The sequence below is a fragment of the Uloborus diversus genome, chromosome 7 (assembly GCF_026930045.1).
Source record: "Uloborus diversus isolate 005 chromosome 7, Udiv.v.3.1, whole genome shotgun sequence".
In the NCBI taxonomy this organism is placed as follows: Eukaryota; Metazoa; Arthropoda; class Arachnida; order Araneae; family Uloboridae; genus Uloborus; species Uloborus diversus.
Window position 1 is genome coordinate 96,712,716 of NC_072737.1, and position 26,414 is coordinate 96,739,129.

The 26,414-nt window shown below is 31.0% G+C and overlaps 1 protein-coding gene across 1 annotated transcript in view; it reads left to right on the forward strand.

Moving 5' to 3' along the window:
• The window catches only part of LOC129226620 (RAC serine/threonine-protein kinase-like), a 46,977-nt gene that overhangs the window by 4,331 nt on the left and 16,232 nt on the right, over nucleotides 1-26,414 (forward strand). Inside the window, exons 2-8 of the mRNA XM_054861248.1 lie at nucleotides 489-619; nucleotides 2,128-2,250; nucleotides 13,338-13,449; nucleotides 20,536-20,683; nucleotides 21,456-21,587; nucleotides 21,731-21,796; nucleotides 22,522-22,713. Of these exons, the coding sequence (XP_054717223.1) occupies nucleotides 526-619; nucleotides 2,128-2,250; nucleotides 13,338-13,449; nucleotides 20,536-20,683; nucleotides 21,456-21,587; nucleotides 21,731-21,796; nucleotides 22,522-22,713 (867 nt within the window). The 5' untranslated portion in view covers nucleotides 489-525. The remainder of the gene's footprint in view (nucleotides 1-488; nucleotides 620-2,127; nucleotides 2,251-13,337; nucleotides 13,450-20,535; nucleotides 20,684-21,455; nucleotides 21,588-21,730; nucleotides 21,797-22,521; nucleotides 22,714-26,414) is intronic.

The window sequence follows — 26,414 nt, forward strand, 5'->3', positions numbered from 1 at the left end:
TTAAAATTGATAGAAATGTAAAAGAGATTTTACATATATAAATAATGAAAGAAACCTTAATTTTAAGTCTACTCTACGTATTGTAAATATAATGTAAGAAAATAAAGAGTGATTTGAGGATGCATTTACTATTTTGAAGACTTTAGTTTGTGCTAATTGAAAATATCGGATATATATAGAAATATCCGATATGTATCACACAAAATATCCGATATTTTAGAAACTATCATGATATTTTCGAACCCTGTATCTGATACTTATTCATTCATTAAGCTCAAGTCTGCTTTGAAAAAGTTGTTTCCTTTTATCCTAAAATATGTTGTGCAATAATTTGCAATTTTTGTGTTTTATTCACTCGATTGTTCACCAAAAAAAAAAAATCATTCTGTGTGTTCGAAAGACGAAACAAAAGTACTAATTTTATTGTGGTTAAATACATTTTCATTATTCAATTGCGTTACTATTTTCACATCTCTTCTTCTCTTTAGACATTGAAAAAAATTTATATCTTCTAAAATCTCCATCATGAGTACTCCAACGAACAGCTTGTCAGCAAGTGAAATGATGATGTCTCAACCCCCAGCAACAATAGTGAAAGAGGGTTGGCTATTAAAGAGAGGTATGTCTCTTTCGTTTTTAATTACAGTCAAACCCTGTTAACACGAACTTCTTTAACGCAAAATTTCGCTTAGTGTGAAGTAAATGCTACTCCCCATCCCATAAAGCTACAAATTAGTGTTAAATCAATTGCTTAACACGAAGATTTAGACGAATTTCTGCAAAAGACAAAGAAAATTTTTAGGACTTGAAGAAAAAAGGGAGGAAATTAAAACCCCATCCCTTTTTACATGAAATTACTTTCAAAAGTTGAAAGATCTGCACTTGGATGCAAGTGACATGGATGGCAGCGAGAAAATATCTCTCCTTGTTGTAGGAAAATTGTGAAAATCTCATTACTTTACGAAAAAACGAACCTTAGCTGTAGACTATGCTTACAATAAAAAAGCTTGAATGAACAGTGAAATCTTTACCAAGCAGCTGATAAATCTAGATTTAAAATTTTATTGTGAAAAAAAAAATTGTCTGATTCTGGACAACTGTTCTGCCCATGTAGAGGTTTAAGGTCGAAAAGTGACAAATTGTGTTTTTTTATCTGCCAACACTGCAGCGAAAATCCAGTTTTTCAATCCGATGTTTGAAAATGCGGGATGTTGTGGAGAAATGTCCCGAATAGCCGTTGCCTTTTTTGAATTACTCTTGTTTCTTACTTAAACTATAATTTTAAATGCTTGTGTGTACATTTTTGTACGAATATACTTTGGTTCCTATATTTTCTGAGTCACTAAAACAAAAAAAACTTGTCGGCTTAAACAAAATCTGGTAAACGTGGAAATTGATTAATACAAAATTCGGTTAATACAAAATATTTTGGCGTCCCCGTCAAGTTCGTGTTAACAAGGTTTGACTGTATCAGTGAGTAAATTTTAAGAGTAAAGTTGTTGTTGAATTGGGAATGAAGCAAGTCTGTTAAATAGGGAAAAGTGTGTATTGATTCCAGAAATTGGAATTATTGGTCATTAGTCACTATTTTTGTGATCAAAATGTTTTTAAATAGGTACCTAACTTTTCTAATGCAAGTTCAATTTAATTTTGAATCCTGAAGTTTGTTTTTTTATGTAATCATTAAGTTCTAAAAGTATTAACAGATGAAGCTTGATTTATGTACCAGACTCATTTCTATAACATGTAAGAAGCAAAGTTGGACCTCAAAAGAATCATCAAAAATTAACTAAAAAATCAATTAATTAAAACTAATTTTACATATTTTGTTATCTATTGGCATATACTCAGATCGTAACCTTGCCTCCAGCCTCTAAGTCCTTTTGGCTTTGAGGTACAATTCTTGGTTACATTTAGGAAGGTTTGTGGGTCAAAAACTCGGTATGGACACACATTGCTCTCTGCTATCCATATTTGTAAACCACTCTCTATAATAAGTAGACAAGGGATTTTCACCTTTAAAAAAGATATAAAAAAAGTATTACGCATTTTCTTGTATTCTTTCACATCTTTTTAGAAAAGATGTGAAAGACTTTGATTCTTGTTTTAAGTATTTTTAAATTACAGGCGAGCATATTAAAAATTGGCGCCCACGTTATTTCATTTTGCTGGACAATGGTGGCTTGATTGGATTTAAGAGTAAACCAGAACATGGTTTTGATGATCCTCTGAACAACTTTACAGTTAAAGGTAATCTTGTAATTTTATTTTATTGTAGATGAATTTACCCTCAAGTTCAATGTATTTGAATGTCACTTTTCGCACTACTGATTTGCTTATAATATTGTAGTCCAGTATTATATTGTGCTTGTCATAAGACAACAAAAAGCTGTGATATATCCTATAACACAATATACTATTAACCCTTATTGTTGGTGCCAGAAATGATATTTATGATGCATTTATGTTTCCGAGTTAAGGTCATATATAGTACCATGACATGGCAAAATGTCCTCTAATTTTAGTTTACTTGTGCTAAACTAATACTAATTTGTAACTGTATTTTCTTCTCTCATGTTTTGCAGTTTGCAAAGTTGCCCTAAATTTCTTAAAAACAAACAAACAAAAAATCCTAAGCACTTTCCTCTGAAAGCTAAGAAAGGAGCTTATTTTTTAATTCAAAAGTTTTGATTTCTTCAATTTTCGTATCATGATTTTTTTTTTCTTTTAACTTTGGCTTAGTATCTTGATTTTTATGTTTCTAAAACTGAGAACTGCAAAAACTATGCCATTGAAAAGTTGCCAAGTCGCCTGGTTTTGCAGGAAACTTCTGCAGTTTTCCCACTTTAAGATTAATGGCATATTCAGTAGATTGAAGATATTGCTAATTATTTAAAACCTTCACATTTCTTTGTTTTCCTCTCTACTGCTTTTAATCCCTTCCAGATACCAATACTAGAATAAATGCAGAAATGAATTACTGTATATACTCGCGTATTAGTCGATCTCGCGTATAAGTCGACCCCCCTGCTATTATGAGGAAAATCGGAAAAATTTCAAAAACTCGCGTATAAGTTAAGGCTCTACTTTCAGAAAAAATCGGGAATGCTTTGCCGCTAATTGATATAAACGTTGTAAAAAAGAGGAAAATAAAATGCTGTGAACATTTTTATGCTAAATAACGTCCGATTTCATTCTTTTTCACTAAAAGGATTCACTTTTGGGATCACGGTTTTTGTAAAGGTTTCGATTTTACTGTTATGATTTTTGTTACTTATTGCTTTTATTTTGAATAAATATCAACACAATTTTGCATCGTAGCCATATTATACATTTTTTTTAAATGTGAGCATTAATTCGCGATTATCAGGAAAATTATCGAATTTGGCAATTCCCGCACTTTTTGCGTAGTTGGCTGTTAGCTGTAATTAATGAGTCTTGATTTCACTATCAGACCATATAAAAGAATAGCAGAATGTGTAAGTATTTACTTTTATAGCATCTGCTTAAAAGGGTTGGACTAAAATTGGGAAAATGTTCCTGTTTTCGGAAGGTTTTTTTCCAAGAATTGAACAGGAAAAAATTTCGGAAGGTCTGCCCCACGTATAAGTTGACCCCCTAACTTTTAACCTCATTTTTTGTATTGAATTTCTTGACTTATATGCGAGTATATATGGTACTGTTGTAATGGAAAACCCTTTTTAATGAATTACATATGGATCCTAATTGGTATAGAAATCCAAAATTACTTCTGTTACTTATATTTTTAGGTCTGGAAAATTTTGATCTAAGTTGAAATGAACTTTCATAAATTTTTAAAGAAAATCTGTAGCATTTGAATTGAATTTTTAAATTTATACTTTGTATAAGTAAAAGATACATTTAGAAATGTTTCGAAATTAAAAGAGTGCTTCTCCAAAAGTTGCATTCCATGCTTAAGGTTTCAACAATTTTGCACAAACAGAATTCTTTTTCCAAGAATAGATGGAGAAAATTTTTGTGTAGCTGATTAAAAATTGGGAGTTTTATCTGAATATAACCTACTATGTATAGAAAAAATTCTTGAAGCTTCACGAAAATATCTACCTAGAAGGTCCTTTTAAGAGCCTTTCCATCATTAAAAGTTAAAGTATTTTTCTCATAAGTAGTTTGTTTTTAATAGTAAGGTTTGTACATGTCAAGGAAATCCTGGAAAGTCATAGAAAAAAATAAACAAATTTCAGACCTGGAAAAGTCATGGAAAATTGAAATTTTCATACAAAGTCATGGAAATTTATTTTAGGTCATGGAAAAATGTCCTGGACAAAGGTCCCTGGTTAAAGAAACAATAGCTTAAAGAGCATTTGAAATCTTGAGTGATTTAACAGTATTGCACATAAAAATTATTAAAACTGGAAAATTGAACTATCCTGAAAACAAATCTGAATTTTTAAATCGCATTGCATCCACTTCTGTAGCAGCCTCTCGGGTTTTTTTTTTTTGCAATATGATTTTAGTGCTTGGACATCGCTTATTTCGTATTTATCATTATTTTCAACACTTTTTTATATTCTGTAGTAGGGTCATTCCGTGTCAAATCCAGGGGTGCCCACAGGGGGTGATTATGGCACAAGTTGCACTATCATAATTTTTGGGGGGGATTTTTTAATTTAATTTTTTTATTGATTTATTTTTAATTTAAATTATTCATTTCATTTTTTTTCTGTTTTGTTTAGTTTGTGTGTGTGTAAAAAGACTTTATTTTAATTAAATTTAATTTTCTCAAAAAGTGCCACCTTATTTTTTTTTTTTTTTTTGAAAAATGTTTATACATTACTGAAATATCTGTAGAAGTTTCAAGGTGGGATTACAATGGGTTCATGTTGATATATTTCATTGCATTGTTGGATCTTAAACACTATCATCACATAATACAGCATGTTTTAAATAGAGAAGACATTTATCCGAGACATGAAATTAATTCTATTTGAGTTGAATTGTGTCAAGTAACAGATTGCAAGAGTGTTTCCTTGTTTGAAGTTCTTATCTGTGTTTATAAAAGAGGGAGGGATCTATTTTATTTTTCTGAAATTTATAGTGTATTTTATTTTGTTGTATAGCTCTGATAAATTTGAGTGAAAGTTTTAAAGTAGAATTACTCCATGTTTTTAAGCTACTGGTATTAGATAACCAAATTCTTGATCACTATCTTCATATTTTTGTGGGTGATGCATTACATACCACATATGAGTTCCACTCTGACCTGCTAGTATGCAAGCTTTGGGCTTAAGTGCAGCAAATTCAATGAAATTGACCTTTAAATAGGATTTTTGTTTCTTTTTTTTTTTTGTTTATTTTATATAAAACTCCAATTGCAGAGAATCAACCTTTGGGATGTTTTTAATTTTCCCTATTATGTGTTTGTATGAGTACATAATCTCTTACTTCTGATAGTATTCAGCTTATTTCATCTGATTCAGAAAAGGTCTTTAAGATTCCTGCAATTTTGATTGGATGATTTTCCCTAAGCTTCAGAGATAGGATACCTTTATCTTAATCTTATAGGAGTCTCCCCCCCCCCTAAAGTAAAGCCCTCGATCCGTCTCTTAAGTGGCGACACGTTCTTGCGTCTGCCATTTTGTGTCGTTCCGCAACTTTCTCCCTATCTCAATAGTAGAAAAATACAGAGTTTCGCTCATTGAAAAGAATCTTTTTATCAACGAATGTTTACAGATATTTAATCGTAACTTATGTAACTGACAATATACATACAAAAATGTTGAATTTTTACCTTAGTAAAATATTTGTTTTATTATTAAACCGAATATTAGTAGAAAGGTGTTTTGAAGAAATTCTCGACCATTTTTAAGAGTAATTTCTTTTTTTCCCCCATATAGACCTTCTGAGTTAGAAATTACTTGAAGTGTTTTAAATAGAGACGTACCGAGTAGCACTTTGGCCGAGTAGCCGAGTACCAAGTACTCGGCTTTTTACTACTCGGCCGAGTACCGAGTTACCGAGTAACTCGGCCTTTCACTACTCAGCCGAGTTTCCCAGTACCAATTATGTTGAAAGAAGGACCACCGACACACATCGACGAATTTTGAACTTATTGAAATAGTAGTATAGACCTCCTTGTCCATATAATAGTTTTTAAACTAAATTCCTGCTGAAATTTAACAACAAAATTTTGCAAAAATAATATTTTTTAAATTAAAAATGAATAAATAAAAGGTATGACTTATCAAGTTGGAATTAAAACAAGTTGTACAAATTTATTCATTATAGGTCTAGTTCGCTAAACAAATAATATTTAAAAGAAAAAAAACAAATGTGCAGGAACACTGCAGACACGTTTTTCTGTGTTACAAGGATCGTCTTTTCAGTGCATAACATGTGAACTAAAGAATGTAAAGGCATATGACAAAAAATTCGACTTTTGCTGGATGCCTTTAAATCAACGAGCTCAAATTTTGTGCATTGAAAAAGAAATTCCTTGTAACGCCAAAACACGTGTCTGCAGTGATCCTGCACTGTGCTTCTAACGTTGTTTTATTTCCTTTTATTTTTAAAGCTAAGGTATTTTTATATATCCTATAACTAATTTTAGTTTGTAGCAAAAATTCCATATTTGCACAATTTTTAACAAAAAAGTTTTATTAACTTTCGAGACATTTGAACCAAGATTTATTCCATTGAAGTATTTCAAACTTCATTATTCTCAAAATTTAAATTTGAATTGTAAATGGTTGCAGAAAATTATATATGCTTGAGCTTTTTTGTAAATTTAATTATATATTCAATTTTTTGCAACTACTCGGTATTGGCCGAGTATCTGATCAAAATTTGGCCGAGTACCGAGTACTCGGCATATTGGCCGAGTAGGCCGAGTACCGAGTAGTTACCGAGTACTCGGTACGTCTCTAGTTTTAAATATGCGTTTTATTATTAGAAAATTAGTGTAGTAGAACCAGGGGCGGATACAGAAAAATCTCTCGAGGGGGGGGGGGCGGGAAATTGAATAGCACCTCCTCCCCCACCTGCCGCATACGATGTTTCATAACAAAGTTTTCATTACTTTATTTTAAAATGTCTTTTTCTAAAAAAAAATTTTAAAGGATCCCTTAAACTAACAATCCTCTTCTAAGTACATACATATTATGTACCAATATACTTTGAATGTGGACGTAAAACATCTTTAACGTTTCAAGCCAATTCAATACTAAACCAAATATAATGTTACCGAAATGCTATACAATGAGCGGTTTTAATTTTAGGAACAATGTCGTAATGATTGTAACACGAGGGCAAGGTTATTCAATAGAAAAAATATACCCATGCCTCATTTGAGTTTTTAAAATTATTTTATAGTATTTTAACTGTAAAATATTATTTAGTTAAGAAAATCATAGCTATTAAACATATAAGTTTTATTGAAAAATTCAGGACAATTTCTGTGTGGATTTCAAAGCAGTTGCTGATTGTTCTTGAAGCCATTATACAGTTGAGATAACATATTCATATTACATGCCGCCTCCATTAATATCATGGTTTTCTCAAGAAACTACGATATGATTTCTTTCTTTTTGCATTTTTTACAAGCTGAAAAAAAAAGCTATTTCACAAATAGTTTCCTGGATCAAAATAATTCTTTTAGACATGCCTTCATTTTTTTTGAAGAATGTTAGTTATTGATTCCATCAAAGAAAAATTTATGGACGAATCGTGATCTTACGTTCCCTTGAATTCAAAACCAGCGAGTTCTGCCACTCTAAGACTCTAGTATGACTTCTTTAGCAAAGAAAAATGCTTTTCTTCAAAATATGCTTGATGTGTGTTTTGTGTTGTCTTTAATTAACTATATAAAAAAATGCTATGGAGAAGTCAATTAAAAATAGTGAATAAAACAGTTAAATAAATACATCCTTCATTAAATCCACTACTTAGAACGGTAGTGAGCTAAATTAACTATGTCATAAGTTTTTTGTAACTTGACTTGGGCAACAGTTTGAACTTATTCACATAAAGCAGTATCATTTATATTACTAATGTGTGTAGTTTTCTTATAGAAAATTATTCACTTCTAAAAAATTGCGAAATTTCTTTCTGTCTTAATTAAGCAGGACTCTTCATTTTTTTTTTCTTTACATTTTACCAACACTTTCATGTTTCTCATGATGATTTTACATTAAAAAATGCTTTTCATTTAAACCAGATTTTTAAGGATACTACTAGTTCTTAAAAATTCAAACTGATGATAAAATATTTTAACCAGTTTTAAATCAATATAAAAAAATAATAATTGAATTATTTAATACCAATAGGAATTCAAATAAAAGTGCAGATTACATCTGTGACGAACTGTTATAAATAGCAATAATGAATTTATAAATTAACAGATACTGGGATAAATCATACATAAATTTTTTTTATTAAAAAGGTTTTCACATCAAATAAAAATTAAACGAAAAGACACAGTTAAAAACAATACGACGTGTTCTTAAAATAATTTTGCTACAGTTATTGAGACATTTTGAAACTAATTAAACAATGGAAAATTTACATTAAAAATAAATAAAATAATTAGTATATTTAAATTTTGATGGCTTTGTTATCTTAAACTTAGAAAAATCAGTTTTAAAAACAGGGCAAATATTTTACTACTGCTAGCAATTTATTAGGTGCCATTACATAGTTGAGCTTTACAATATTTGAAGGAACTATTTATGATGATTTTAGTGAATGTCCATATTATCCCATGAAAATTAACAAACCATCAGACAGTTTCATGAAAAGTAAAAAATATTACAATTTCAACAAGAGTTTCAAAAAGTATTGAAATTGCACAGTAGTAATTGATGAAAACATTTAAAATACATAAATAATCTTTCAATGTATTTCGATACAGTAATTTTGAACTGTTAGAACATCTTAATGCACTACACCAAGACATCTTCGCATTAAAGATAGTGTTTGATGAAAAATATGAATAGCAAAGGGAAAATATCTAGTATTCCTCACAGTGAAATCACACAGGCAACGACACAAAATGGCGGACTGAACCCACGTGACTGCTCGCCTCCAATCGCAGTCGAAAGCGGCACGCTTTGCATGGATCAAAGTGTGTCGCTACTTAAGAGAAGGATCCAGGACTTTACCCCCAAGTACATAGGAGCTGCGATATCTCTACATAGTATAAAAAGAAGTGTCCGAAAAGCATCTGTTTGTTTGAACTCCTCGCAAAACTTGAGAACTACCCGGCCGATTTCGCTGAAATTTTCACAATTTGTTCCTTTAAGTCCTGAGAAGGTTTGCAGACCAGTTCGAAAAAAATTCTATGAATAGTTCTTTTTTTTATTCCAATTTAGGCCCAATTTTCACATAAATTCCCGAATATGGGGGTAAAAAAATTACTCGCAATTAGTAATATTACATTTCGTTGGAAAGGGTAGAATTTTCCGCGTTCTACGCTTTTTGTTCTAGCGCTCTAACTTAATTGCGGCGGGAGTTATTTACGTTTTTAGCTCGAATTTGTTTAGGCTTAGCTGAAATTTAGGCAATACTTTCTTCATTAAATCCATCAATAAAAAGTGAGGGAATTGTCCTACAGTTTTCGTTTTGACACCATTGAAAAGAGCTACCTTTTTTACTTCAGATCTAACTCGACCTATGGTTGGAAGTTTAACTCTCTATCTCCATTAGAAAAAAGTTACAAGCGAATTAAATGAAGTTCAAAAATCTGTTCTCTATTCAAGTTTTTAACCATTTTATTTTGCGTTTCCACGGTAACGCTTTTTGAATCCATTGTTTCTATCTTTCTCATTTTCAACTCTGAAACTTATTTTATTTTGTGTTTCCATAGTTACGCTTTTTAAATCCATCTTTCTCATTTTATTTTAATTTCTTAAAAGTATTTTAATATCAGTCGTCATTGTTTGGAGTTGAAATTTAGCATGATGATTTTTTTTTCTTTTATTTATGCCTGATTGTTGAATATACGTCACTTGACACAATTTTTGTTTTCAAAATAGACCAGGCAGCGCAGCTAGTATTACATAATTTGTCATGCTTTGTGACTCAGGCCTCATCATTTTTTTAACATCAGGAGCAAAATTAGAAAATTAAATTTTTAGATACTTAAAAAGTGTTTCTCCATTTGTTTCAGTCTCGTTTTCCAAAGGTATTATAAGCTTGCAAAAGGTTTGCTTTTTCTATGCAAAACTGAGCTCTGTTGATATTATTTGATCTGAGTGTGCTGATTTGCTTTTATCAATTGGGGATTCTCCCAATTTTTGTTTTGTAGCATTTAATATTTTAACAGTTTCAGACATCTTAGGAGTAAAATTTGATCCAAATCTTTAGAACCTTTAATATCTTCAGCTTGCTGGCTTATTTCCTTAACTTTTTTGAAAAGAGACCATTGTTTTTTGGAAAATTGATACATTTTGGTATTTTATTAAATTTTGCAGCCTTTCTCTGTCATCCAGTCAAAAACATATCTTAATTTCTTTTTATCTCTTACCCTATTATCTTCATTTTAAAGTAGATTAAAACATTGCATAGTAAAGTATCTTCAATTACCCAATCTTTAAATTTAACATCATATTTACTTCATGCCCAATTTTGATAAACACTTGATATATCTAGGCAATTTTAAATATTATAAAATACATTAATTTTGGGTGTGTACAATTAATTAGAATTTAAAACTAAAATTTCAATTTCCTTTCCCTCATTATAATGTAACTAAAATTCAGCATATTCACTATTTCCTCGGGTATTTGCAATGAAAAACCTACGTGAATCAGAGCTAATTAGTAAAGTCAGAACAAACAACGTAAGTAGAAGCACAGTGCTTCTACTTACGTTGTTTGTTCTGACTTTACTATTCAGCACAAAGGTATTGATTTATCTTATCAGAGCTAATTATATTGAATCCTGAGCTTGGAACAAAGAGGTTTTTTCGTTACAAACTATCTAGGCATGCTCATTTTTTTTATAAAGATTTTTCATGGATGCACACAATTTCACGCTTAACAACATGTGCAACATTCATCACTCTTGCTTAGTAATACCTAGTAAAAATTTAGCAGGATATGGAATTTTTTTATATTTAAATACAATATTTTCAATCTGATTAAACTTTTTATTATTCTTTTTCAATCTTGTGTACATGTGTCCTTATGATTGTTAAACACTTAACTATTTCTTTAATACAGAAAATTATCATTCAAATGACTAATAACTCAAATTTTATGCAATCATCCCCCCCCCCCCCCCCGCCCCCACTCCTCTTTTAAAGCATCAATTTCACAGCCATTAAATTTTTCAAATAAAAAACAAATTGAAAAAGAAACACCTTTCATAGAATAAGATATTTGTTTCACTACTTTTATTACATTATTTATCTTAAAAATCTATTAAAAATAGATTTGAAATATTAAGTGATTCTACTTTCAAGCTTTTATCCACATTTATCAGTACTATTCAGCAGATTTAAAATAATAATAAAATAATAATTTGCAAACAAATAAATAATTTGTACAAATAATAATATTAATATAATTTTAAAAAAGCTTTCAACCCTTTCCGCAAACTCCTAAACACCTAGAATAACTCAAAACAAGGAAACGCTCTTGGAATCTGGTTACTTGACACTATTCATTCAACTCAAATAGAATAAATTTCATGCCTTAAATAAATGTCTTCCTCTACTTAAAACATGCTGTATTATGTGATGATAGTGTTTTAGATCCAACAATGCTATATTCAATAAAATATTTCAACATGAACCCATTGTGATCCCATCTTGAAACTTCTACAATCATTTCAGTAATGCATAAACGTTTTTCAAAAAAAATTTGAAAAAATTAAAACGACGCATTTTGAGAAATTTCAATTTTAAGTTTCATTTTAAATTTAATTAAAATATTTTTTTAAATCTAATCATGTTACATACCATTAGAAAGGTCATTAAAAATGCTGTCAAATGTCATTTGTTTAAGCTCTTAATCTTAATTAGAAAAAATTCTAGAACATTTTGAAAATTGGGTCATTCACGTGTTTTGACCTATTTTTGGTGCTTTTACAGCGCTGTATCTTCAAAATCATATTTTTGAAAAAAAATTTAAATTTTTCTAAGTCTATATAAACACTACCTCTGTACTAAATTTCATAAAAATCCAAGAGGGTAAGGTAAAACTTTGTCGAAAATTGTGTTGATTTGATGTGTAATGACCCAATAGCGAACTTGCACATACTTAATTTCGCCGACCCAAAAAACGCAATTCCACATTGCATTCAAATTCATTTCCATCACTCGTAAAAACTTTATAATTAAATTTATCAAAGTTTATCTTTATTTGTTGAAGGTTTTAGAAAATGAAGATCTGTAGTTAGGCGATAGAATACTGAAATAATGGAATTCTAATACTCTGCCCAACATTCGACCCTCAAAACTATTCCATGCAACTCAAAGCTACTTTCAATGTCAGGAATCAAACAATTTTTTCTAGAATTTCTGAACCTGTTAATTTACATGCATTTGAAAATGTGCAAATAAATAAACAAGTACATTTAAATCGGAAGATTTATTCACTAGTGATTTATTTATTTATTTTTTTTTTTTTTTTTGATACCTGGTGTAGAAACATGAATTGACTAAAGAATGTGGCTTTACTTTAAAGAATTAAAATACTGTCAAGTTATGTGGATGATAAATGCACTGTTGGCATTAAAAGGCAACTTTTGAAGCAAATTTTTTGAAACTTAGTCATCACTCATTCAACCTTTGTCACATTCATTATCATCCTGCCTGTTTATAAAAAAAATAGGCATTTAAACATCTTTATATTCCATTCACTGCATTTTACTTTATTTAATTAAATTTGTATGATGAAGACAAATAAGAATGGTTTACATGCAATATACCAGACAGTCCGACTATCACATACAGAAATATTGCGTGTAGGTTGGTATATTGCATGTAGTTCTGCCTTAGCCCTGACTTAGGGGCGGTAACTTATTGCTAAGAATAATTTAGTTATTTAGGTGTACATTGAAATTTTTTCAATCACAAGTAAGTGATTCGATGAGGTAGTGGTATTCATATAGAAGTTTTGCTGGTTCTCATTTCTAAAAATTGGCAAATTTGACATTAAATAGTACTATTGTCTTCATGTAACAAGGTCATGAAAATTTTTTATGAAGTCATGAAAAAGTCTTGGAAAATTCATAGAATTTTTTCATCCAAATAGAGTATAAACCCTGGAATAATGTGCTCTAGTGCAATTAGAGGTTGTTTTTTTTTTTGCCAATTTCACTCCTTTAATCCCTAATCTTTGATTCTTTCTTTTCAGGCTGTCAGCTTATGAAAGCAGATAGACCTAAACCATTTACATTTATCATTCGTGGGTTGCAGTGGACAACAGTTATTGAACGTACTTTCCATGTAGAATCAGAAAAAGAAAGGTTGTTATTATACTTTTTAATTTATACAGTACCACATTGCTTTTCTTCTACTTTCATACATCCCTAAAAGGCCTTTTTTTCCATGTTTCTGCCTGAGAAATGTACTAGGTTGAGCAGTGGCGGCTCATGCCTTGAAAAAGTGAGGGGAACAGCTCAAGGGTGCACTCGCAGACAGAAGAAAAAAAAGTCAAACTCTTTTTATTCTCTTTAAATTATTGATAACTTGTCATGTTTTCTTTACAACTACATGATAACTGATTTAAAACAAGTTATTATTTCTGTGTAACAATGGGAAGTCATTTTTTGAATGAAATCAATAATCTTGTAACAATATATACACACACATACAACACAACACATAAGAGTGGCGCAACTAGAAAGTAGTTTTTGAGGGGGGAGGGGGGGCACAATTGGCGAAAATCTCATAAATTTGAGTGATTTGCTCATCAAATCTCTCACTTTCAAAACTTGTAGTTTTCGACGAGCAATTTTGAGCTGGTTTTGGTGATATTAGAGGAAAAAAACGGTACAGGGCACTCAACAGAAATTTGTAGAAATTGAAGCCTTAAAACATGGTTATAGGCCATATTTATTGACGCTAGGGTAAGGATGGAGCTCCGGGACTCTCCCAGATTTTTTTTCTTTTCTTTTCTTTTTTTTTTTTTAAAGAAAAAAAAAGAAATCAATTCCTCCTCCTTCCCCTTCCAATTTTTATTAACTAGCTGTAACTGTTGAAAATTTTTAAATCGAATATTTTTTTTCCTTTTTAAAATTAAGATTTAGGGTGATGGCACCAGCAACATACAAGGGTCCAGTAACAGAGTCCAGTAATAAGTTTGAATTTAAATAATAATAATTTTAGGTGGGTTAAACTAATGTTGCGGTGGCCAATGAATACAGTGCAACCATCCAGTATTATCAGAGTGAATTTCATGTGTCAGTTGGTATTTACGAGGTAGTAGTAAAAGGTTATGAATAGCTACCACGAAGTTAGCTGGTGTTTCATGCTGCAGCTAGCTGTTTACGTTAAGAGGGAGAGTGTTTTCAACCATCATTTTCCATTGTAAAATGTCAATATGAGTGCACACTGGTTGGAGGTATTTTTAATGTTTGAAGTATGCTCTTTTTAGTTTTCACATCGTTTTTCACGTGCAATCTCTTCTAATGTGAGTTTTATCTATGTCTGTTACTCATCCCCAGAAAACTCGTTTTTTTAGTAACAGACACCCATGTCTGTTATTAGTCCTTGGAGCCTTTTTCATTTTTTCCTTTTTTTTTTGTTCCAGAAGAGGTTATTCATTAATTTGATTGTGCTTACAGGTTCAGTTTGAAAATCAAGCAACGTGACTAGTGTCAGGCAGGGTGTCTGTTACTGGTTCAAAAGGGTGTCTGTTACTCATACCATATTTTTTGGAACCTCAGAATAGTGAATGCACTTCTTTTTTTCAGTTCAAGATGCCCCCCCCCCCCCTCTAGGAAATGTTGCCGCAGTGAAGAATAAATGCTAACAGCCTTATTGGATGTAAATACTAATGGTACAAGTGTTACCGCTTCAGAAAGGAAAAATAGAGCCCCACGAGTTACACTTTTGAACAAAATGAAAGAGGTTTATCCTAGTATAAGCAGGGTGGGCCCAGTCCCAGTGCTTTCAAAGGACGAGGAGAAAATACTGGTACCCTGGATAGCCTTGTCGTCTAAAGCAGGGTTTCCAATATTAAAACAATTATTTTTTGACAGTGTGCAGTTGCTCTTATAGGAATTGGGGAGAAATAATTCTTTTACTGATGGAAGACCTGGGAAATCATGGTATAATAGTTTTCTTAATCCGGAATCCTTCAGTTGCTCATAGAATCGATGAAAACCTCACATTGTCCCATTCAAAAGTTTCAAGGCAACTGGTTCAAGGCTGCTCATGACTATTTAAAACAGGGTGGCGACAGATCAGGGAGATCAGGGAAAAGTCAGGGAACTTTATTGATCAGGGAAATATCAGGGAATTTCGAAAAAATAATGAAAATTCAGGAAAAATTGATCAAATGAAGATTTTTTTTTTTTTTTTGCTTTGCAAAATTAAACACCCTTTTTTCCTATTCATTTTCCTTCAGTTATTTGTTTAAAAAAAAGTAATATTAGTGAGGTGCGATTATGCACTGACACATGTTTGTGCATTTTTTTCCCTTAAAGTCAAAGTATTGAATCTTAAGTTATTAAACACAGGATGAATTTCTTAAACTTCTGTGTCTGTAAAGTTGTTTATTTTACGTAGTTTGAATTTTTCTGCCAGGCTTTCCATGCTACATAAAATAAACAACCCAGCAGGCAAAGAGGAAGTTGCCATTAAAGACTTTGCTCCATTGCCTTTACTCATTGTCTTGAAGTAGCTAGGGTACTGTAATCACAATTTCAAGATTTTTTTTATTTTTTATAAACGATACTGCTTAGAGCTTAAAAGGTATTTTACTTGGCGTTTTCGATTTAATTGCTAAAATTGAACGTTAAATGAAAATCAACTTTGTTTTTTGCCATCTTATTATTCGCTGTCGCTTTAGATTATACGAAGGTTTTTTAATTTTTTATATAATTTTTTTTTCAGACTTTAAAATTATTTTATTTCAAAACCAAGTTATCTCAGTAGATAATTTAATATACTATTTTTACTAAAAAAAGAAGCTCATTTGCAAAATATAATTTTTTAATTAACAGCTTAAAATGTTTCAAACACCATTTTATTTAATATGCAATGGTTTTCAGGTAGGGTAAAGGAAGAAAACCATTATCCATGGTAACCTGTAAGTCAGGGAAATCCAGTGAACTTAATCAGGGAAATCAGGGGGGAAAAAAGGGAACTTTTTTCGCCGTTCCTGTCGCCACCCTGTAAAAGAAAAAGACAACAATCACCTTGGCATTTTAAAAAATCCGAATTGAATTTTTAATTGCGACAAAGCTGCATTTTTTCTTAACCCAAAGGGATCCCGAGTGCTTGCAATTAAAGGTGATAAAAATGTATACCACGTTGTGAATAATGATGACAAAGAATGTATCACAATTTTAACCACTGAAAACGCTGCTGAGCATCTTCTACCACCAACAGTGATCCATAAATACGTATGAATCTCAGATAGCATTGAGTTCAGTATGCCCCATGGTTAGGGATTAGGAAAGTCTGAAGGGTGAATGACAAGCAAGACGTATTTTGAATTTTTGGCCAATGTATTTCAGCCATGGAAAAAAACTCAAAAGCCTCTTCAAAAAAGGCCTTATTCGACCTCCCGTCACTTTTGCTCCTGCCAAGAGTGTAAATATAAAATCTAACAGCAACAGTAGAACACAAGTAGCAGTTATTAGTTTACAAGAGTGGCAAAGCAAGGTGTTGAGAAAACAGAAATACAAACAGGAACAAGAAGATGCTAAGAAGATACGGGCTGAGCAAGACTTCAGTAAAAGAAGGAACAGGAAGACATCGAGAAAATGAAACCATAGGAAAAGCTGAAGAAAAAGAGAGAACAGAAAAAACCACAAACGAAACCACAAAGTTGTGGCATCCAGCTTCGAGTTCAGGAGGAGGTGAGGAATAATGAAGAAGCCTGATTACCTATGTATTTTTATTTTTACATTTGCATATTTTACTAAAAAGACTCTTAGGCAATTTCATAGCTGCCAACTTGTAAGATTTAGCCTTACATTGTAAGATTTTTAAAGGTATTGTAAATTTGTAAGATATTGTGACATACTTGTAAGATAATTAGGTTTTAGATGTCTGGGTATTGCTTTTTTTTTTAATGAGTTTCCTGTTATGTTGCTTCAGAATAATAGAAAAACTGCAAATTAAGAGCCTAAGACAAGCTCCGAAGTGAGTTTCGCTCTGTACAAATAGATGATTTGCCTGATGTTGTGCTAAAAAGGGAGAGGATGTATAAAAAATAGGTTGCTTTGAAGAAATTAGTTGATGTTGATGGTTTATTGAAGTATGAAAGGCTCTCTTTTTCTATGCTTTCCATTCTAGCCATACCTCACAGCAATGCAGAGTGCGAAAGAATATTCAGTAGTGTCAGAAAGGCAAGGACAGAGCTGTGTAGTTCTTTCTGATAATAACCTGGATAACATTTTAATCATTAAGAACTTACCAAAAAAAATATATATATATTGTTTTGAACAAGTTATTGAAATAAAATTTTTGAATATTGCTAAGTCAGCATTTTAAGAAAGCTTAAGTTCCAGTGAAAGTAGTTTCAGCAAAAGCAGCTGACTGCATTAATTTACGAAAGAAAGAGTAAGATAATACAGCAAGTTATTAGTTTCTTCCAAAAGAATATTTTTAAAGATTAATATTAAATTATGCATCTTACAGAAAAATATTAGATAATATTTTAAAAGTGCACACTTGTATTCTTAAATTTTTAAATGTACAGGCCTGCTTTTTTGAAACTAACTGCTTGTTGTAATCCTATGTTTCTCTTTTGTGAATCCAGTTTTTTCTTTTTTTTTCCTGTGCTGATTAATTACAAGTAAAGATTTGAAAATATGATGCTTTTAGTTTTAACGGTTTGTTGTGTGTTGGTTAAAAAAGTGTACAAATACACTCACGGCATGCATTGTAAGATTTTTAAAGTTGATATGTTGGCAGTTATGCAAGTTACCTTCCTATTTAATTACAAGTAATATGTTTCCGATTTGGAAGTTTAAATCCAGATATTTGCACGAGTTTAAATCTAAGTTTTGTTTGTAAAAACCTCACTGTATTCTTAAATTATAATTTATTTTATTTTTGTAATGGAAATTTTCTAGTTAGATAGGTACCCAATTATTGTTCATTTGAATTTAAAGGCTTTTGTACTAGAAATAAAGAATGTTTGCAAATTTTTAAGAGAAAAGGGGAATTTTGTCTGTTACTCATCCTGTCTGTTACTTATCCTTTTTGCCTGTCTGTTACTGGGTATCATCAGATTTTTCGGTGTAGATTACTAGGGTTCGGAACTTGCTTCTAAATTCAGCAAATAAAAATAGAATTGACTAATCAGAGGATCCAGAAGCAGCCACACGTTAGATGAGATGTAGTTGCACGAGAGAAGAATAGTTTTAAAAGTCTAAATACATTAAAAGGCGCAGAAATTTGAGTTAACCTGAGAGCGATGTCTTAAGCATGTCTGTTACTGGTGCTGTTACCCTACCCAAACATTATTATTTTTTTCGAATTTAAATGCTCTTTAGCAGAAGTTTCAGGAATGCATAAAAAGACTTTGGAAAGAAGAGTAAAACTGCCAAATATTCTTAATGTTGAAGAAAAATCCTGCTCTTTTTGATAGTATAGTATATCCTCGATTTAACAATTGTCAAGGGACAGGGAAAAAGTATCATTAAATTGAGAAAATCGTTGCAAGGTGACAAGCTATAGCGTGTTGAAAACAAGCGATTTTTCACTTGAAGCATTTTGATGACCAATTCCGATGACAATATCTTTTACAGAATCAATATTTATGCTCTGCAACTGTAACACATTATAAATAAATATTTTTACAATAGAATTACGATATACACATGGCGGAACATAAAGCTGATCCGCCATTTTGGAGCAATTTTTTGGGTTGATCCTAGATCCTCAGATAAAGGATATTGGAAGCTGAAATTTTGCATAGGTTAGTTTCAAAGGCATATCTGCTCCTCTATAAAATTTCATCCAAATTGAGATAGTCGAGTGGGGACAATTTGAAAAGTCAAGTCAGTTGATGTGAAATGACTCAATTAAAAGTATGTATTTTATTTATTTAACATATTTAATTGTCCTTAAAACATTTTTAAATTTTTGAAATCATTTTTTAATTTACTTTTTGGATTAACAGATAAAATTATTTGGTTTTTTATTAGCAAATTTTTTTACAATGTTTATCCTGGTTGGAAATGGGTAATTTTTGTAATTGTATTTGAGAATGATTTGCTTTTGAAATTGATTTTGCATAAGAAGAGGTTTGTTTTTATATTAGAGTTTTTTTCGGTAAATGTAATTTCTCTCTCTTTATATAGTTTTCAATAACAATTTAAGTAAGGAGAGCATATGAGTATTTGATAAAACTTCTTTTTAAAAATATCTTCATACGCACTGCATATAAAATATCGTATTCATTGTTGTGTGATGTATCTTTTAATGCACTTGTTGTTCAATTTATCAAATTGAGGATTGTTTGCATAAATTTGGATACACACCATAAGGATTTTAAAGGAAAAAATTCATGTGCAATAGGGCTGTTGAATTTGAATTTGCATCTGATATTATGAATATACAGTAGACCCTCGTTTTACACGGGTTTATTTTACGCAGTTTAAGATTTGACACCTTTATTTTATTTTACATGGATGAGTTTCGGTTTTATGTGGATGCGGCAACGCAAACAGATAAAATTTTCCCCTCTTTCAAAATTCAAATTCCTAAAGATTGCAGATTACACATAATCAACTGCATTTTGGTGAGCTAATAATTGAGCTTGGGCCACTGGAGGCATTTTACGCGATTGGTTCCAGAGCTCTTTCCAGAAGTAAAATTATTAAACTCACACAGTTCAGAACTCACTGGAAGAAGAGCTTTTAGGAGTGATAAAGGTCAAAAAACCAACGAGGATACCGATGGTGGTGACACACAACCAAAAACGTCCATATTGAAAATTTTGAGACATTCCTAGACAATACAAATGATCTTTCTGATTTGTTAGTGAAGGAAGATTCTATCATTTAAATGAGGCAAGTGATCATGGATGCGTCAATGCTCTGCAAAGAATTACAGAGGGAAATTTTTAATGACTGCCAAAAGGCTATCATAGCCAGCTCCTCTTTATAAACAGAACATGAAATTATTTTATGTTTTCTTTATGCATGTTGTGCATAAAAGTCAATATAAGTATACATTAAACTTATTATGCAATTAGTCAACACTAGAATGAAATATTTTGTTATCTTCAAAACCAAACCCCTATTTTAACACTAGTATTAGGTCTCAATTTACGCGGTTTCGATTTTCACGGCATTTCCATGGAACGTAACCCCTGCGTAAAACGAGGGTCTACTGTATAATGTTAAACTCCTTATTTTTATTTTTAGAGAAGAATGGATGCAGGCCATTCAGTATGTTTCTGACCGACTTCAAGAGCAAGAACCTGATACTGATGTTGAAATGATGGAACAAGATGACCTCATGGGAAGATTGAATATATCTAATAGAGCATCTGGATCCAGAGGAAGAAAAATTGTAAGAACAGACCTCAATTCAATATGATAAAAATATTTTACCATTATTTGTTTGTTACTTTTAATTGAATTGATTTTATTTATTTTATTTATTTATTTATTTATTTATTTTTTTTTTTTTTTTGGTTTGCACTTAGAAATTAAAAAAATAAAGAAATGGTAAATATTTTTGCATACTAATTTAAGAGTTAATGGTATCTGGAAAAAAAATAATAAAGTGGACTGTTTTGCCACTAAAATAAAGTTTTTTAAGCTACAAAAGGGCCCCATACCTGAAATAGCTTAGATCCCTATTAAATCTAAACTAGACTCTGTACTTACTATAGCATTAAAGTCTATTAGATAAATGTGATGCTATTACTGAGATGACACTATAGGTGAGGATGTAGGATGATGGCTAAGGTAAATTATACATTTTAATTTCATTTGAGGACTACATTAAATCTGTTCTAAATAAATCATATGGATGTTACTTTATCAACTTGTGATAAAAATGTTATATATTATGTAACTTTTTCTTGTATACAGTGAAACCTGTGTAAGTTGACCACTTGCCGTGCACCATTTTAGTGGTCAACTTATAAAGGTTGAATTACATGATATAGATCTAATTCTGTGCCTGAAAATAGCGGTCAACTTACAACTTATGAGGGTGGTCAACTTCACAGGTTTTACTGTAGTATATTTTAAGTGATAACCATATTAATTCTTGTATGTGAATAAAATGTTATTTTTTTTAAAAATAAAATTTTCTTTTTTTTTTTTTATTTTAGACATTAGACAATTTTGAGTTCTTAAAGGTTTTAGGCAAAGGAACTTTTGGAAAAGTGATATTGTGCAGAGAAAAAGGATCTGGTTCATTATTTGCAATTAAAGTTTTAAAAAAAGAAGTCATTATAGCAAAGGTAATAACATTGAAATTTTTACTGATTATTTTACCTTCATATTTTAAATTTGTTTTCTTTGTGCTGTGACGTACATAATAAAATATTTAGAGGTGCATTTAAAACTAGTGTTGTAAAGTTAAAAAATATTTTCTTTGTTGTAGGATGAAGTAGCTCATACATTAACTGAAAATAGAGTTTTAAGAAATACAAAGCATCCTTTCTTGATTGTAAGTTAATTTTTATTACTTCTTATTTATTTATTGTTATTGATGTATAATGCTTTTTATGTTTACTCTGTTTTTTATGTTACTTTGTTTTAAATGAAAATTGTCACATTACTTCAGAATAGACACGGAAGTGTTAAAGTTCTTGAATAAGTTTCCTTGTTTGTTTGACCAAAAATCTAATTTTTGACCGTATTTTTGAATTTAGCATATAATTTGAAATTTTATTTATTTTTAATGAACATTAAAGTTTTTGCTTTAAAAAAATTAAAAAAAAACATTCTTTCATAATTAATTTTTACCAGTTTAGTAACCCACTTCATTTGCAAGGTATTTTATGAGATACTTGACCAAATTAATAATGGTGTTACAAAAAAGAACTTTTTTGTGATTAAGGGTTCAACTTTTCACATGCCAAAACTCATAATCAGCAGATTGTGATCAGAAAATATGGTAATTTACTTTTGTAAAAGTTACTTTCTTGCAAAATCAGTTTGAACAAAATCAATGTGAATTTCAGATGTTGTGAGATTTGTGGTGCTCCACTGTACTTTTTTTCTGTTTCAAGATTTTTATTTTCCAGCTTTGATTTTATTCACATGACACTTGAACCCTATCTGAAAAATATTTTATCCATTTTAACGTGTATTGCTTTTTAACTATTTATTTATTTTTGCATAATTATTTCATTTGTTTTCTGTCTAAATATTTTGCTTTTTCTTTTGTAGTCTTTAAAGTATTCATTTCAAACTGCTGATAGACTGTGTTTTGTAATGGAATATGTAAATGGTGGAGAGCTTTTTTTCCATCTTTCTCGTGAAAGAATATTTAGTGAAGAAAGGACGAAATTTTATGGAGGAGAAATCTTGTTAGCCTTAGACTATTTGCACACAGAAGGGATCATATATAGAGATCTAAAGGTAAATTGAGAAATGTTTTATACTGTAAAAAAAATTTCATACTTTAAACTGTATTCATATTTTACAGTTTTGTAAGAATGTGTGTTGTAGACAGACACAGATACATTTGCTGCTGTAAGAAAATATTTGGTGCTGTGCGGATAAATTCATTGTGGACAATCTTGCCATAATCGGGAGTAAAGTTCTAGTTTCCCACCCGTCTTTTTTTCCTAACGTTAAAAAATTACTGAAATGTTAGTCCTCCCTTCTTTTCTCCTAATCATCAAGTGGTGATAACTGAGCCATTCTTTTCATGTGGCTTAGTATTTTTTTTTTTTTTTGGCACTCATATCTAATCACAAAAGCACCTGTGACTTTAAAGCTTATCATATGGCGCCAGTAAGTTCGCACTTGCCATATTTTTGGAAGTTTGCACCGCATCCGGCGTAAGCGCCGTGCTTTAAGTTTAACAAACTATGTGAAAGAAAAGTTTCTGTTAGTTTTTTTTTTTTTTTTTGAAGATATTTGGAATGCAATTTAAACATATTAAGTACTTCAAAAAAAAGAATTTCTTAATAACTTACTGATAGTTAATTACCCTAAATCCGACAACCAGACTTTGCCAAATTTTGGATCGCTGCCGAAAATTTTGACATTGTGCATGATAAAACTTTGAACGATCGCCTTTATGGATGTTTAAAAAAGTTATGAACTTATTTTGAAATAATCACAGGATAAACTTGCTTAAATTTCAGCTCTTTAGTTCAAACAATGATGCTTGAAGCAAGAAATTCAGACTTTATCCCGAAATAAAAATTCTGCAAATTTTCTCGATCTATATTTGAAAATTTGGACATTTTCCCGATTTTAGCTCAATCCCTTTAACCAAAAACTAAAGCAGTAAAACACATTCTGGCATAATTTAATATTATCTTCTTGTTAATTAGAGACTTAAATTACCGTAGAAGCTAAACTGTGTGAAAAAGGCGGGACACACCGATTGTGAATTCATCAATTTTTTGCACAGTTAATCACTTGGGAAAAAGAAGCATGTTTAATAGTGCTACCCGAAGTTCAAAAGGAAAATTTTGTTATTTTTCATTCAAAACACATTTTGAACACAATTCCAATCATTTCGAAGAAAGTTCCAAGCATTTTATTTTCCTTCTTTTCAGAATAGTTTATTTTCTGTAAAATGTTTTAACTGTAAAAAAAAAAAAAAAAAAGATCGCATGAGCCGCACCTGCTTTATGTGCCACATCGGCAATTTATAAACTTTTTTTCTTGTAAGCACCGCGGCGCTTAGGCCGGAAAATACGGTATAGTTTTGGAATCCTTGTGTGCATTGGGCTATTAAGGGACCAAAAACAAATGGGGGACTTACTCCTGGTGGTATCTCTCATCTTCATAAATAACACTCTTGCTATTAGATTTATTGCACGTTTGCCCCCCCCCCCCCCCTCCCTCAACAGAGCATTTCCAAGAAGCAACGAATTGCTAGTTTTTCCTTTGTTCTCAGAAATTTGGCTATCTTATTGATTTCTTGACTTGACAGCTTAAGAAGAGAAAGGTGCCACCAATATATGATCTGCAGTGGAGATCATACATTGGTAGTATTCCCAAAAACATGTGAGCTTACAAAGGCAAAGTTATCTGCTAAAAGAAACTCAGTTTTAAGATTTTGAAATTTAACTAAGGTCTTTGCATCCATAGGCTCACATAATTGGCATGGAAATTAGTTCCTTGTAACCTCAAAGCAGAAATCTGCAACTATTTGCCAATTTGTGCTTTATAATGTTGTTTTAGCCAACAAGCTTTTACAAAATGTAATTATTTTTTATGATTAAAAATTGTTTTTTTTTCTTTTTTTTTTCTGGAATCCAAGCACCCCCCCCCCCTTTTTTTTTAACGTGATAGACAATTATTAGCTTGCAGATACTTCATATTTTTATCCGACTCTGGCTATAAACTAAAACATTCATCTAAAACGCAGTTTCCTGCCAACTTCTCATTTACTAATTTATTTATTTATTTATTCATTAAAAAATTTTAACTAAATATGTATCTTTAAAGAAATATGTATTGAGTAATTGTTTTTCATAGTGCACTGAGTTCTATTTACTTTTATGGAAGTAGTGAAAACTGCAGCCCCCCCCCCCCCTCCCTTTTTCTTTTTCTTTAAAACTCGCTGACAGTGGTGGCCAGTTTTTCAGGTCTAGTGGCCACTGGCCAGTTGGAAAATTTCTTAGTCTTGACCTTTTCCAGGGACTAGAGGTGCAACATCGATGGCAAAACATCGATGTAAGAAATTAAAACATCGATGATATTGATACATCTAACCAAAAACATTGATGTTTCCAAACATCGATGATTTAAAACATCGATCTTTTTATCAATATATAACATACATTTTTGAATAAGGGTCATTCTCCAGAAAGTAACTTTTGAACGAAAATATTTTTAAATTTCGAAACATTTTATTTATTTATTTTTTCATTCTTACATAAAAGAGTTGCCTGCTAGAAGTAACCTTAAACAATGGGCCAGCTAAATTCCAATTATTTTACTCATAAATAAATGAATAAAATAAATGCCTTGTTCACGGGAATAAAATAAAATAAAAAAACTTTTAGTGTTTGAAATTCAAGACCAATTTAACATCAAAGTAGTAATTTTGTTAATGTACCCTATTCATGGTTTTTTGACCAACTATGCAGTCTTAATAGTGCTAAAAAAACTCATTTTTTTAAAGAATTGCTGGACTTCATACGCATAATGAGCATGCTTAGGGCTTATACAGACTTACGACTGCATGAAAAATGCTGAGAAAAGGAAAAAGTAAAAAAAGAATTTGAGTTTTCTCTATATTTCTGATGTGGATTCAAAGAGGCTTAAAACCATGAAAATATGATTATAAAGAGAGTATTTTGTATTAAATGAATCGTTCATCATTCTTTTACAACGATTATTGGTCAAAAACTTCCAAAAGCTCTCTTTTTTAAACAGAAAGAAAAGTTTATAAGCCGCATAAAAGCAAGCAAATTTTTACATAACTTGACTAATTTTCACACTATTTCCGTGTGAAAATGAGATCTTTATTTGAGAACTATAGGGCTTAAGTACTTGTTTTGTCAGACATTAACTCCTTTTGTATATAGTATAAGGGGTATGACATTGATGTCGATGTTTCAGAGAGCTCAATGTTTTTGGGTCAATTTATAGATACCACCGGGGTTTTTTTTCATTTTGAAGACTGATAGTTTGAAACACTGATGTTTCTCAAGCCATGTCGCTTCTTTGTAAGAATTTGTGTTAGAATTTTCGGTTAAAATACTAAAACATCGACGTCAGGAAAACATTGAACCCAAAACATCTAAAGTAAAACATCAATGTTGAAAACATCGATGTTTTAATGAAAACATCGACATCGATGTCACACCCCTACCAGGGACTTGTGTATTTTATGAAAACTGAAAATAAAACTAATAATAATGCTGTAGATTATTTTCAACTGTCCAAAACAGTGTCGCAGACGGGCTAGAAAGTTTCTGCTACTGGGTTTGCAAATACTTTATTATTCACAATTCAGCTGCAGTGGTGTTAGACTGACCATCCAAAGTATGCCATATTGTTTGGTAAATGAGTAGTAAACTTGATTGTACATTCTATGTAAAAGTTGTACGTTTAATCAAAACAAGGGCCGAACATTTGGCGTTATTTAT